We start from the raw sequence: 12,696 nt of genomic DNA, 5'->3' as shown, positions 1-12,696 counted from the left end.
CCACCTCAGTCTCAATCTTCTCTTCTTAAGTTGTCGTCCACCGCCCAACCAGCCATGCCGATCGTCGGGCTGCCGTTAGCCTTGTCGGTTTTTGTAAAGGAAGGTCATTTTGGTAACGTATTCCAGTGAGTTTGTGGCTTTTGTTGATATTTACAAACGTTTCGTGTTGGTTCTAGTTTTGGTTGTTAATGTCGTTTACTGTGGCATGAACATTATTATAATTATATCGTGGTTACGTGATTGTATTGAAGCCATTGAATGAATTATAGTTTTTGTTTGGATTATAGTGTATAGTTTATGAGATTTGATGGGTTTTTGACATGTGAATGAGTTAAAGATGGTAAGTGGATAAAGTGGCGTATTTGAACCTAGGACCTTGGGGTTTTAAAGAGGAGCACAGTCACCATACCAAATGTTAAATATAATAAAAATAAAGCATTATTTAAAATAATATTATAATTTAACACTTCAAAATTAATATTAAATTACAAAAATCAGGAATGTGAAGGGCACGTTCCCGGTCCATGAGTGGATTTAGCGTGAGATTGGAAAATTTATAGTTGATTTAGTGGTTGAGAATATGGCATGTGATTTACAAAACAATAATTATAGAAACTTTTTAACATAAATTGAACTAATAATTATTTATATTATAATTATACTGATATTTTCAACAACACATCTTTAACATTTAATTAAAATTTAATTTCTGAGTGAGTAACCAAAACACATATAATTAAAATATGAAACGTAAATATGTTTGGAATATTGAATTACTTATTTTTCAATTATCTACAAAATCCATATATTCTACCGATGTATTTCATTGGCAATATTGGAAGAGCCTACATATGTTGCACTACACACATGTGTATATATATATATATATGTATAGACACAATCATATAACACTTTAAGAATCTTCTTCCATAAATATTTAACTTAAGAAAAAATAACATAAAAAACTCAAAAGGTATCCTTTTTCTTTTGTGCGAAAAAGTATCCATCTATATTGGAGTTTTTTATTCACTAAATTAGAGTTTTTAAATTCTTACATAAAGTGATATATATTTTATTTTTAAAAGTATTATAATCAAATTTGTGAGAATATGATAATGATTAGATAAGTTGATGATTTGCTTAATGATATTATTTTCAATAATTATTCAAAGCATGCCATTCAATAGAATATAATAATCACTAAAATATTAAAATAATATTTTTCTTTTATTTTCAAATATAACAAAATGAATCCAAATATATAAACTATAACAAAATTTCAAAATCAAAATCGGTAGACTTTTATTAGTGTTTATCAATAATTGATATATAACTTCTATCAGTATATAGATCTTACAATGATTGATAGAAACTAATATCTATCGGGTTGATTAGATTTTAAAATTTTATTATATTTTCAACAAATATAATAATTTTTTATTATAAAAGATAACCAGTAATTACAATGAAATCACAATATACAAAATAAAACTAGAAGTAGAATTTCGGAAAATTGCAGGGGATGACAAAAAAAAATAGAGAAAAACAATTCTAACACTTTTTTTTTGTCATATTGCAAATTTGACAAATATGACAGTAATTAGATAATAATCTACTTTTAAATTTGCTATTTTTACAATTTAAAAAATGTAAGTGACACAAGCACTACTATCATAAACTTTTTTGCTATTTTTGCAGACTTTTCTTTAATTTTTGGATGAATTGTTTAAACCAACTCATTTTCACGGACGATCCTAACAAAAACTTCAAAATCTCACCGCTCGCAAAAAATAATATACATACTTCATGAAACTTACATTAAATAAGTTTGAGATTTGTTAGGTTGAGGTTGATTGAAATGATATGAATTCAAATTTTGGTGAATGGATGTTAGAATCAATAAATGAAAAGCAAAAGAATAATTAAAAAAAGCAAAAGCAAGAGCATGGAGTGATGGGGTGATGGAGGGAAGTAGGATAGCTTGAGGAAGAAGATTAAGGTATCTTTTGGTTTAGTGTTTCCCCTCTTATGGGCTTCAAAAATCAAACACAAGTGATAGCCGTTGGTGAAAGAAGGTTGAGAAACAAAGTTAAAAAAGTGTTTTTGGTTAGAAGTTAGAATAAGAAGCACCAAAATCATCATCATCATAACCAAACAAATATAATTCATTTTTGGTTTAGAATAATAGGAAGTAATGAATTCAAGCCAAACAAGTCTTCTAAGGAAAGTTAACAAAAAAAGAGAGGTACCAAATTAATATTCCACAAAAACTATACTTTCAAATTTCAACTTCATCAACAACACTAACAACTACTACTTCTCTCTCTCTCTTTTTTGTGTTTCTTACTCTTTTTGGCTTTTGCTTCATATCTATTGTACTTACCAAACTATTTGGTTGCTTTATATTTAAGATTTTAACTATATTCTTTTCTTCATTTCTAGTTTTTTTTTTTTTTTTCCTTTTCAAAATATCATTGTGGTTTTATGACCTTTGTTTTTTATATATATATGTTCTTATTTTTTTTTATATTTGTTTTTCTATTCTTTAACTTTTAAAAACTCAATTTTTTTAATCATCTAAGGTTATAATTAAATTGGGTTTGAACAAAAAGTTAAAAAAGAAAAATAATTACAAAATTATAAAATTTCAGTTGGTGTAAAAGTAAAATAATGTTTGAAGGGAGAAAAAAGAAAAAGAGAAATTGAAGAGGATCCAAGGATTATGTTAATTTTGCATAGATTAAATGGGGGGATCATCTGTTTCACGATTCCCATAGCACAAATTTTAAAATTGAAAATAAATTTTGAAACCCCAAAAGTTATTTTAATCACTATGATTCCCACTTCCCCTTCCCACATCTATGATTCAAGAACCCTCGTTTAAGGAAAGCAAAGCAAAGGCCTTTACAGTGTTTGGAGGACACACACAGCCTCACCGCCATCTTAGTGTCTGCTTAAAGTTTTGGGACCATGGATGTTCTGTCCACCTCTCATAAATATCAATGGCGGACACCGCTTCTTCTTGTCTCTCCCACTTCATGTGTGTTCATCCACTCACAGTAATCATGAGTACCACCTCCATTTAAATTCACCCACCTCTTTCCTTTCTGTGTTTTAACCGTTTATACATACACATTCCCTTTTCATTATCATCCTTGCTTGATTTTAGGTGAACCCTTTTGGATATAGCGAAATCGACCCTTCGAAGAGTGGCCCCAAATCATTTCAGACCCCATTTTCTTTGATTTTGCTATCTGGGTTTTGGAATCTCCTTCCCAATTTGTGTTTGGGAGGTGGGTTTTGCTTGATAAGGCTTCAACTGGGTGGGTTCGAAGTGGGTTTCCCTGATTTTGTGCTATGGTTGTGATTCAGGAAGGGAAATTGTAATGGAGGAGAGTTTGATTGAAAAGAGCCAAACTATTGGCCACATTGTGCTTGAAAATGAGACGCTTGGTCATTTGATTGAAGAACATGGGCGTGAGAGTAGTTCCAGCTCTGATTTTCTTACATCAGAAACCACAGGGCTTGAGGAGCACAGTCATAGTGGTTCTGAGGATTCGTCGCCCCCTTCTTCATCGAGTTGGTCTACTCGAAAAGCTGAGGCACCCGATTGTATTAAAGCTAATGGTGTTGTTAATGGTGATAAAAACCATGTTGATAATAGGAAGCTGGAGAAGAAAGTATCCTCTTCATCAGGTAATTTACATTAAACCCTTTTTTCCTTTCTGGGGTTTCTCCATAGAATCTGTATTAATTTGTTTATGGTGTATGAATCATAGAGATTGAGATGATGAAGGAAAGATTTTCGAAACTGTTGCTTGGCGAAGATATGTCAGGCTGTGGAAATGGGGTTTGTACAGCATTGGCTATATCTAATGCCATTACAAATCTTTGTGGTATGTTTTTTTGTCTCTGTCCTACTCATTGCCTGAACTCGATGTGAGATTGACCTTGCTTTCAGATTGTATAGTACTGATTCCCTTTCTCATTGTTTTATTATAGCCACTTTGTTTGGGCAACTATGGAGATTAGAACCTCTTCCATCAGAGAAGAAATTGATGTGGAGAAGGGAGATGGATTGGCTTCTTTGTGTTAGTGATCACATTGTCGAATTGACTCCTACTTGGCAAACGTTTCCTGATGGAAGCAAGCTCGAGGTACAGAATGACTTCGAACGAGCATCCGATGGCTTTTGTTTTCTGGAAATGAAGTTTTTATCTGTTTGAAATATCTGTTTCATTGATCTTGTCTTTCATGTAGTTGCCTTTGTAGCTTTTGAACATAAAAGTATATAATGTAAATGTATGTGTATGTAATAGGCTGAATCTTTGATTTCATTTATTGTAAGCAAAATCTGTAGAAACACACGCCAAATCCTTCAGTAATCAGTTCTCTTATTTTGATTCTCTATTAGAGTTGGATTTTTTGTTCAATGTCATCATAAGATTTCCGGTTCTCTTGACCAAACCTGCAACTAGAATGTGAAATGGGATAATCTATATGTTTGTGTATTTGCAAAGCGTCGATTTTCTGATGATGTATATTATGATCCTGCAGGTTATGACATGCAGACCACGCTCAGATCTTTATGTGAATCTTCCTGCTCTTCGAAAACTAGACAATATGCTTCTTGTATGACTCACCAACATTCGCTAGTCTCTTTGTTCCAATACAATCAATTGTGAGATCTATTCTAATTTGGTAAAACGAACTATTTGCAGGAAATATTAGATAGCTTTGAAGATTGTGAGTTCTGGTATGTTGATCAAGGGATACTTGCCCCTGAGACTGATGGGTCTTCCTCTTTAGAAAGAATGCTACAGCGTCAAGAAGAAAAATGGTGGCTTCCCGTTCCTCGAGTTCCTCCTGGTGGTCTCCAAGAAAACTCAAGGAGACAATTGCAACACAAGCGCGAGAGCACTAACCAGATACTAAAAGCTGCAATGGCAATAAACAGTACAACTCTGGCTGATCTTGAAATTCCTGAACCATATCTCGAAGCCTTACCGAAGGTATGAGATGCAAAAGTTGCTATGATTCTGATATCTAAAGCATTGTGATTTTTTCTTATCTCTGATCCTACTTTATTTCAGAATGGTAGAGCCTGTTTGGGAGATCTTATATATCGATATATTTCCTCGGATCACTTCTCTCCTGAATGTTTGCTTGACTGCCTTGAAATGTCTTCTGAACATCAAGCTACAGAGATCGCCAACCGGGTTGAGGCTTCAATCTACGTCTGGCGGAAAAGAACTAACTCGAAACCTGCCACTAACACAACCAAACAAAGTTCAAAATCGTCCTGGGAAATGGTCAAGGAGCTGATGGTTGACTCGGAGAAAAGGGAGTTGCTTGCAGAGAGAGCAGAGACTCTACTACTCTGCTTAAAGCAACGGTTTCCCGGTCTTCCACAAACAACGCTAGATATGAGCAAGATCCAGTACAATAAGGTCCGTCCCTACCAGATTTTTTAAAGCTTTTCGCTAAATTAACCACCCATTGTAACTTGAGTAGTTAACACTTGTTTTTCTTTTCATTTAGGATGTTGGGAAATCCATCTTAGAGAGCTACTCTCGAGTTTTAGAGAGCCTAGCCTTCAACGTCGTTGCACGCATTGATGATTTGCTTTACGTGGATGATCTCACTAAGCATTCTGATCATCAACTCTCGTCTATATCCAAACTTGGTGTGATTTCTCACAAGAACAGCCCATTGCATTTCCCAGTGCCCATCTCTGGCACTCCATATAAAACACCCTTTGCCACTCCAAGCTTTTCACCCGCGCAAACAGCCAGCCCTGCAAAGGGAGAGAGGTCACCGTTCATTCCCGGCACCAAGATTCCCCAGCGAGGGTTTGGAGTAAAAAAGGTTTTGACCGATTATCTTAGTGTGGAAGCAAGAGGAGGAAAAGAATTGAGCAATAAAATTGAAAAAGCTGAGCCAATCACAAACTCAAAACTCGAAAGGCAAGCATCTCAGTACAGGGGGGGAGTAGCAAGCTCACCCAGACAAAGATCGGTTGTGGAAGAGTGAGAATCCAAAGTTGGTTTTGAGGAAGTTGAGGTTAATAGGTGTATGTTTTTCCACTTGAATTGTCACTTTTCTGGATTTCTTTTTGTAGGCATAGGATTGTATATTTAAAATTTGGGAAGGTTTATGTTCAGATTTGGCTGTATTTGTGTTGATGAAGTGTGATTGACTGTCAATATGAGAAATCAAATGCTTCATCTTCTTCTTGACTAACCTATGCTTCGACTGTGTATGTATAAAGGAGGTATATTTTTCGTATGAAATAGTAAATATCTTTCATTAAATATTTTAGCTATGGCAAATAGCCTTTAATTCAACTAAGATATGAAAAATTGTAGAGACAAATCTTTAGAATTCATACTAATGATCTCAAATATAAAGTCTTTACATATTGTATTTTTAAGACTCAGCTCAGTTTTATCCACAAATATTTCAATACGTCTTAATTTTCTATATGCAGTTCAACAAAATGGATACAAGACACACGTTTCATATTTTTCCAAAATTTGTACAGATGAAATTAATCTCAACATTTAAGAGTAGGTTTAAATACTATGGTACCTGTACGAAATAAACAGAACTGAAAAATACAGACTAGAATATAAAACAAGTTTCAAAGTAATACTAAATTTGTATTTCAGTAGTAATTAGAAAATTTAGTGCACACTGAGTTTGAAAAGTTAAAAATTTGTTTAAGTAGTTGAATCGTTAAACTTGAAAGGTAGTTCGTTAAAAAGAACAGGAATTAAATCAATACGTATCAAAAAAGTTCTCATTGTTAATTCTCTTTTTATATTTTATTTGAGCAAAAATGTCTTGGAGTATAAAGTGAATTACCGGTTGTATATTTTAAAATTTAGATTTGAAGTGTTTATTAAGAAAGTTAAAAGACAAACTCATCTTTTTAGAACTAACACGTCAAAACAAAAGGCGATAAAGTATATAGAACTAAAAATTAACATAAAGATTCATTTAAACGCAACACTGATGTTTGTTGGTTAGCACATTAATTACTTTCTGAATTATGAGTGGTATGGACAAGATAGAACATAACAAAAAGTAAATCTTTTTAAGAAAAAAGAAGAAAAAAAAAACACACCAAGAATTGTGGCTGCAGAATCTCTGTCACCATCCGACCATCTTTTCAATTATTTTCCCTTTTAACGGCCAAACTTAACGACCTTGGAAAAGCAGCAAAAACCATTAAAACTTCTTGAAAGAAAGTGACTGCTTTAGCCATCCAAACTCTGTCATGATATCCTTAACTCTCTTGGATAAGGATGGGAAAATGACACTTCCAACTACTTTGACTTTTCACATTGCTTCGCCCTTCTAAGGAAAACGTAGAAAAAATAAGAGATGTTTTGTGAACTTGCCTAACCAAACAACAATTCATGTACAGTCCGAGATATATACTGTATTCAAGATTTTGATTCATGTTCTAATATGATACTAATAAGCAAACAACAACAACAACAACAACAACCCACGTTTCCTTTATGCTAAAAACACCAAGCTTTAAACAAACAAACAAACAGAAAGCAGCAGCAGCAGCAGCATTCTTTACAGTAAAATTGAGAAAGATGCTTATAAAAACTATTAATAATTAACTTCAAAGAGATTCTGTTGTTTTCTTGCTGGAAATTGGATCATCAACCAGCTTTTTTCTCACAACGATCTCGCTATCGTCTACCTTCATACAATAAGAAGTGAAGTAGAAGTAGTGCTGCAGCTCTATGATCCTATGTACCTGCACGTTAAATCGTCCCAGGTAAGTCTACAACTCAATCTCAACATATTAGACAAATTTGAATGATGGATTGATAAGAAACTTTGAAATTCAAAAGGAAACCCAGTGGTGTTGGATGGTGATTTTGGAATCAACAATTTTGATTAACAGCCATGTTTCTTTTGAGGTAGTATAATAAGAACTTAGTTCGTAACATTTTAAAACTAAAAGTTTACCTTAATAATTATATATATAAACCCTTGGCATGCGATCTAGTACTAATAATAGAGAGATCCTGCAAACAACAAGGATTGGGAGTAAAATGTGTATTGAAAGAAAGATAATGTTGAATATTTCTCTCATAAGAAGCGCCTCTATTTCATACCTTGCCACCAATTTCCTCTTGAAGCACTCCCAGAATCATCTTCTCCCCCTTCCTTCTTGTACTGAAACATGTCACAAGAATAAGTGAAAGCGGGTCATTGTGGGCATGAGAATACTCAATCTTAGTGTCCATCCAGCTATATGTTACAATTATTTGAACAGGGGGAAAGAATTCCAAGTACTTTTCAAACTAGTACTAACATGTTTAGTGCTTTAAAATAGTCAACTTACAAAAGAAAATGATGTGATGTGAATAAAAACAAAAAGAGAAACGTTACAAAACTAGGTTTACATGATGAGTTTATGTGTCGAATATACTCACAGCAGAGTTCGCCCCAGAATTGTATGAATTCTGAGGATGAGTATAAACATCTTGGCCCCCATAATAGATTGATGAGCTAAGATGACATGGTTGTGCTCTTTGATCCTGATAAATGGAACTCATATCTTTATTCTTCGTCTCCTGACTCTCCTTTTGTGTATGATTAGCATTATCATCTGCAAAGATTAAAAAAAACAAAGATATCAATGAGGAAGAGTTCTTATAACAAAATTTAGATCTCAATGATTTGCTTATGGAGACGGATGTCCTTTGAAGAGCCAATTTCACGTATAAGCAATCAGAAGCCGCCTCAGAGCCGCTGGATTTTGAAAGTATCAAGCCTTGGTTGTGAATTGTTTCCTAAAATTGCTCTTAGGAAGATTTCTCTCTGAGAAACTATTTATATATTTTCTCCATATTTTAAAAGCATCGTTATGTAAAAACACCTTTCAGAAATCTCAATCTCATAGCATTTAAAAATATTTATGTATAACTTGAATATGCCATAAGGAATACTTAAAACATTATATACAACGGAAGAAGCTTCAAAATCATAATCTTATAACGCTATCAGCTGTTATCTTTTTCCTTTGTTCTTTAAAAAGTCATCTGAGAAACAAGAAACCAGCTTAAATGCAATATATCAATTCAACACCATAAGAAAAAAAAAAAGAGGTGGAATAAGCAATCTTTGAGGTTGGAGCCTCAAAGTGGAATTAAGAGAAGAAGCCAAACGCTGAAGCTTCTCCTTGAATATAATATAATCAAAACACCAAACAAACCTTGAGCTCCGGCGTTGGGGTTCCATGGCTCATTTACAGAATTCCTTTCTCTCTCTTTGGTGTGAGAGAGCAGAGATTCTCTCCCTAACACCTGAACAAGTAACACAGATATAATTTTTTTAAGATTCTTAATTAATGCATCAATAAATTAAGATACAAATTGACAAGTTCGATTACTTAAACATTAAGAGAATGAGGAAACAATGCATTAAAGCATGAGTCAATAAACGCTCTAAATTGAGAAATCATCATTAATTTGCTTCAATTCATTAATATAATCAAAACCCATTAGAGAAAAAGAGGGAAAAAGAGGATTAGAATTTAAAAACAAGAAAAAGAAGTAGAATCACAATCCATGGAGAGGACTGAAAAACAAACAAAAGAAGAAAAAAAACGAACAAAAACACAAGCAAAAACCAAAAAAAACCAATGATCATCGGATAGAATCAGAAAGGAATAAGGAGAATGGTACAAACCTTGGAAGAAGGAGCAAAAATAGAGCCAAAAATCCCAGTGGTGGAAGAATAGGAAGTTTCATTGGAGCCGAAGAGGTCAGTAGTGAGAGAAGAAGAAGAGGATCCAAGACCCACATGCTTTTTTCCTTCCATTATGATTTGAATGAGTGAAAAACAGAGTTAGGCTTCAATTAAAGCTGAGTTATGAAGAAGCCCTTTAGTTTGAATGGAGGAAGAAAGCTTAATGGGTATGAGTAGTTGTTAATGGAGGTATGGAAATGGGAAGAAAACAGAGGTGGTGGAGAAGAAGAAAAAGGAAGAGAAAAAAAAAAGGAAGGAAGGAAAGAACACGTGAATGCTGGGGAGATTGCAGAGGTGAAATGATGATGAAACTGCCACTTCGTTGCACCAATTTATAAGGCAGAAAAGGTGGTTTTGTGAAAATGGAGGAGAAAAAACAGAATCAAAAGAACTAAAACCTCTCTCAAAATCTCAAGAATTTCTCATTTGCCTCGATCTCTCGCTCTTTCTTTCTCTCTTTTCCCTTTTTCAATTTTCAATTTTCTTCTTTTTTTTTTTTACGGTATTTCAACCTGTCAAATGAATTAATTGGAACAATGACACGTGGAGCGTAAGTCCTCTTTGTGGGACACACAATGACTACCAATCATTTGTCGCCACGATTTATCCCACACTCGATAACGACAATTTCCCTTTTCCATACCTTAATCTCTCTTTCTCTTCTTCTTCTTCTTCTTCTTCTTCTTCTTCTTCTTCTTCTTTTAATTTATAAAATGTCATTTTTTGACTTTCCCACAACACCCTTTTGCCTTTTGCCTTAATACATATTATTCATAATAACAATCCTTTAATTATAAAATGAAAAGGAAATACCTCCTTTTTTTAAACATCTTTTTTTGTTCCAATATTTTTTTAATATGATTTAGGCTGTGGTTTTTCTAATTCATTGTTTTAATTGAATAATATAATATAATTAATTAATAGACTTTAGTTTACAATTAATTCATCCATCTCATGCTCTTCTTAATCACTCGTCCAAATCAAAGCTGTTGCATTGTTTCTTAATCATCTAACTATATAATCATCAATCATTTATGACCATTATTATGTTACTTATTAACTTTATATTTTATTCCAACCCCAATTTATGACCATTTTTAACTATTTCCTTTTCTCCTTTTTTAATTATTTTCGCTTTTTTTGGGGAGGGTTTTTCTTTTCTTCCTTCCAAACAATCTTTTCAGCTTTTGTACCATTATCAAATAACAAATTGGTGTGTACCAACACAAAAAAATAAAACAACATCTAAGGTGACAAAAAGAAAATGATTTGAAAAAACATTTTTACACGTAACAATCTCGAGAGAAGAACAAAATTGTTTCTCTTGTCAGATGTGACAAAAATAGATAAAATTAATGACTCTAATACCGAAAAAAAAGTTTTATCCACCCATTCATCTTTGATCAAATTCAAACTGATTTTGTTGAATGAATTATCCACATCGTTGTATGTGAATTTTGTCCTACTTGTATCCATTATACTTGATTTGGTAACTCCCAATATATATGAGTAGACAATATCATAACGTATACCTCTAACGACCTAGATTCGATAGCAATCAATAAGTTTTCGCATTAAAAAGTATAGTTTGTTTTTTTCTTTTTTAAATTTTGATAATGATTGTTTTTACTTTATTTAATATTTTATTTATTATATTGATGTTAAATTATAAAAGTAAATGTTTGTGTTTAAGAATCATGAAGAAGTACACGATATTTCATATTTGTATATATACTTTATTGTATTAAGAAAATAAATAATCATGGATAATTAATTAATGACGACACAACAGCCCACAATGAAGGTTGATATTTTATATATGTGGTTAGAATTGATCATCACAAAATTAACCTTTTTTTTCTTTCTAATTTTGTATAATTGAGGTTTGCAAGAATTTCCCAAGACAGAAACCAAATTATGTTCGCACACATACACAAAGAAATCATATTCATGGCAAAAATTATATCTTCATGACTTAACTTTTGTTAATTAATATAAAATATCAATAATGTAGTTTGTCATAGCAATTCTCTTAATTGTTTTTAAATGAGCATATGAAACAAATAAAGAAATCTCTCATTTCACAGTTGTATGCTTCATATGGGAAATGGGTCAATTTAAACAATTTTTTGGTGTAAATATTTATTGCCTATGTAATTATGTTTATTATTAAAATTTTCATAATCATTTTATTTTTAGTTTTTTATACTTTTTTTAAGTTAGGATTATTTTCTTTCAATTTTTTACAAATTATCTTTTTTTGAACTCTTAATTAAATTCGTTATAAGATAAAAACAAGTTTTTAGAAGATACTTGTTTTTAGTTTTCAAAATTTGACTTGATTTTGTAAATCATTAGTAAAAAATATAGGTAATAAGAGAAGAAACTTTGAAAGTGAAAATAGTATCTATAGACATATTTAAAGTTAAGAAAATTTATATAGACATATTTGAAATTAAGAAAATTTATAGTAGATGATAAAATTACTTAAAGTATTTGTAAAATATAGCGAAATTTCAAATTTTATTAATGATACACCTAAATAGACTTTAATTTTTTCTATATTTTAATTTATTATGTTATATTTGAAAATGTCCCTAACAATATAATACTAGATAAATTTTTAGTTTTAAAAAGTTGACTTTATTTTTTTAAAACATTGGTAAATAAAAGAAAAAAGATGTGAGAAGAAATATTTATAGAAATATTCATTAGCTTGATTTTAAATAACTTAGGTTTTGTTTTGTAATTAACCATTTGGTTTTTGGTTTTTTTAAAAAAAGTTAAATCTATGAACACTATTTTCACCTAGTTGTTTTTGTTTTTAAAATCTAACTAAAAAGTCAGTTATTTTATTTAAGAAAGATATAAATCAATGTAAGATATGGAGAAGAAATAAAACTTAATTTTAAA

At 31.7% G+C, this 12,696-nt stretch overlaps 2 protein-coding genes across 3 annotated transcripts; one reads left to right on the top strand and one right to left on the bottom strand.

Moving 5' to 3' along the window:
* The first annotated feature begins 2,832 nt into the window (after window positions 1-2,832).
* Window positions 2,833-6,314, top strand: LOC101215471 (rop guanine nucleotide exchange factor 7). Its single transcript, XM_004147866.3, has 7 exons — window positions 2,833-3,696; window positions 3,780-3,896; window positions 4,003-4,157; window positions 4,558-4,632; window positions 4,722-5,012; window positions 5,094-5,450; window positions 5,542-6,314. The coding sequence occupies exons 1-7, from the start codon at window positions 3,387-3,389 to the stop codon at window positions 6,031-6,033; spliced, it is 1,797 nt and encodes a 598-aa protein (XP_004147914.1). The 5' UTR covers window positions 2,833-3,386; the 3' UTR covers window positions 6,034-6,314.
* A 1,093-nt stretch (window positions 6,315-7,407) lies between these two features.
* LOC101215701 lies at window positions 7,408-10,267 on the bottom strand. Of its 2 annotated transcripts, XM_004147867.3 has the most exons (6): window positions 9,724-10,265; window positions 9,248-9,338; window positions 8,466-8,641; window positions 8,145-8,205; window positions 7,996-8,054; window positions 7,408-7,780 (listed from the first exon to the last, which is right to left on the bottom strand). In XM_004147867.3, the coding sequence occupies exons 1-5, from the start codon at window positions 9,853-9,855 to the stop codon at window positions 8,038-8,040; spliced, it is 477 nt and encodes a 158-aa protein (XP_004147915.1). In that variant the 5' UTR covers window positions 9,856-10,265; the 3' UTR covers window positions 7,408-7,780; window positions 7,996-8,037. The 2 variants fall into 2 exon arrangements, with proteins under 2 accessions (XP_004147915.1, XP_011653659.1); XM_011655357.2 differs by lacking the exon at window positions 7,996-8,054 and having other exon boundaries at window positions 9,724-10,267.
* Window positions 10,268-12,696: the final 2,429 nt, after the last annotated feature.

The sequence above is a fragment of the Cucumis sativus genome, chromosome 4, assembly GCF_000004075.3.
Source record: "Cucumis sativus cultivar 9930 chromosome 4, Cucumber_9930_V3, whole genome shotgun sequence".
Classification (NCBI taxonomy): Eukaryota; Viridiplantae; Streptophyta; class Magnoliopsida; order Cucurbitales; family Cucurbitaceae; genus Cucumis; species Cucumis sativus.
The sequence above is the reverse complement of the archived record's forward strand: the minus strand, read 5'-3'. Positions and strand labels throughout refer to the sequence as shown.

Coding starts and splice junctions, on each gene's coding strand:
- LOC101215701 (XM_004147867.3), bottom strand. CDS start 9,855: ATGGAAGGAAAAAAGCATGTGGGTCTTGGATCCTCTTCTTCTTCTCTC. Junction 8,642..9,247: donor CCCCAACGCCGGAGCTCAAG/GTTTGTTTGGTG, acceptor TAATCTTTGCAG/ATGATAATGCTAATCATACA. Junction 8,206..8,465: donor ATTCTGGGGCGAACTCTGCT/GTGAGTATATTC, acceptor GACATGTTTCAG/TACAAGAAGGAAGGGGGAGA.
- LOC101215471 (XM_004147866.3), top strand. CDS start 3,387: ATGGAGGAGAGTTTGATTGAAAAGAGCCAAACTATTGGCCACATTGTG. Junction 4,633..4,721: donor AACTAGACAATATGCTTCTT/GTATGACTCACC, acceptor AACTATTTGCAG/GAAATATTAGATAGCTTTGA. Junction 5,013..5,093: donor ATCTCGAAGCCTTACCGAAG/GTATGAGATGCA, acceptor ACTTTATTTCAG/AATGGTAGAGCCTGTTTGGG.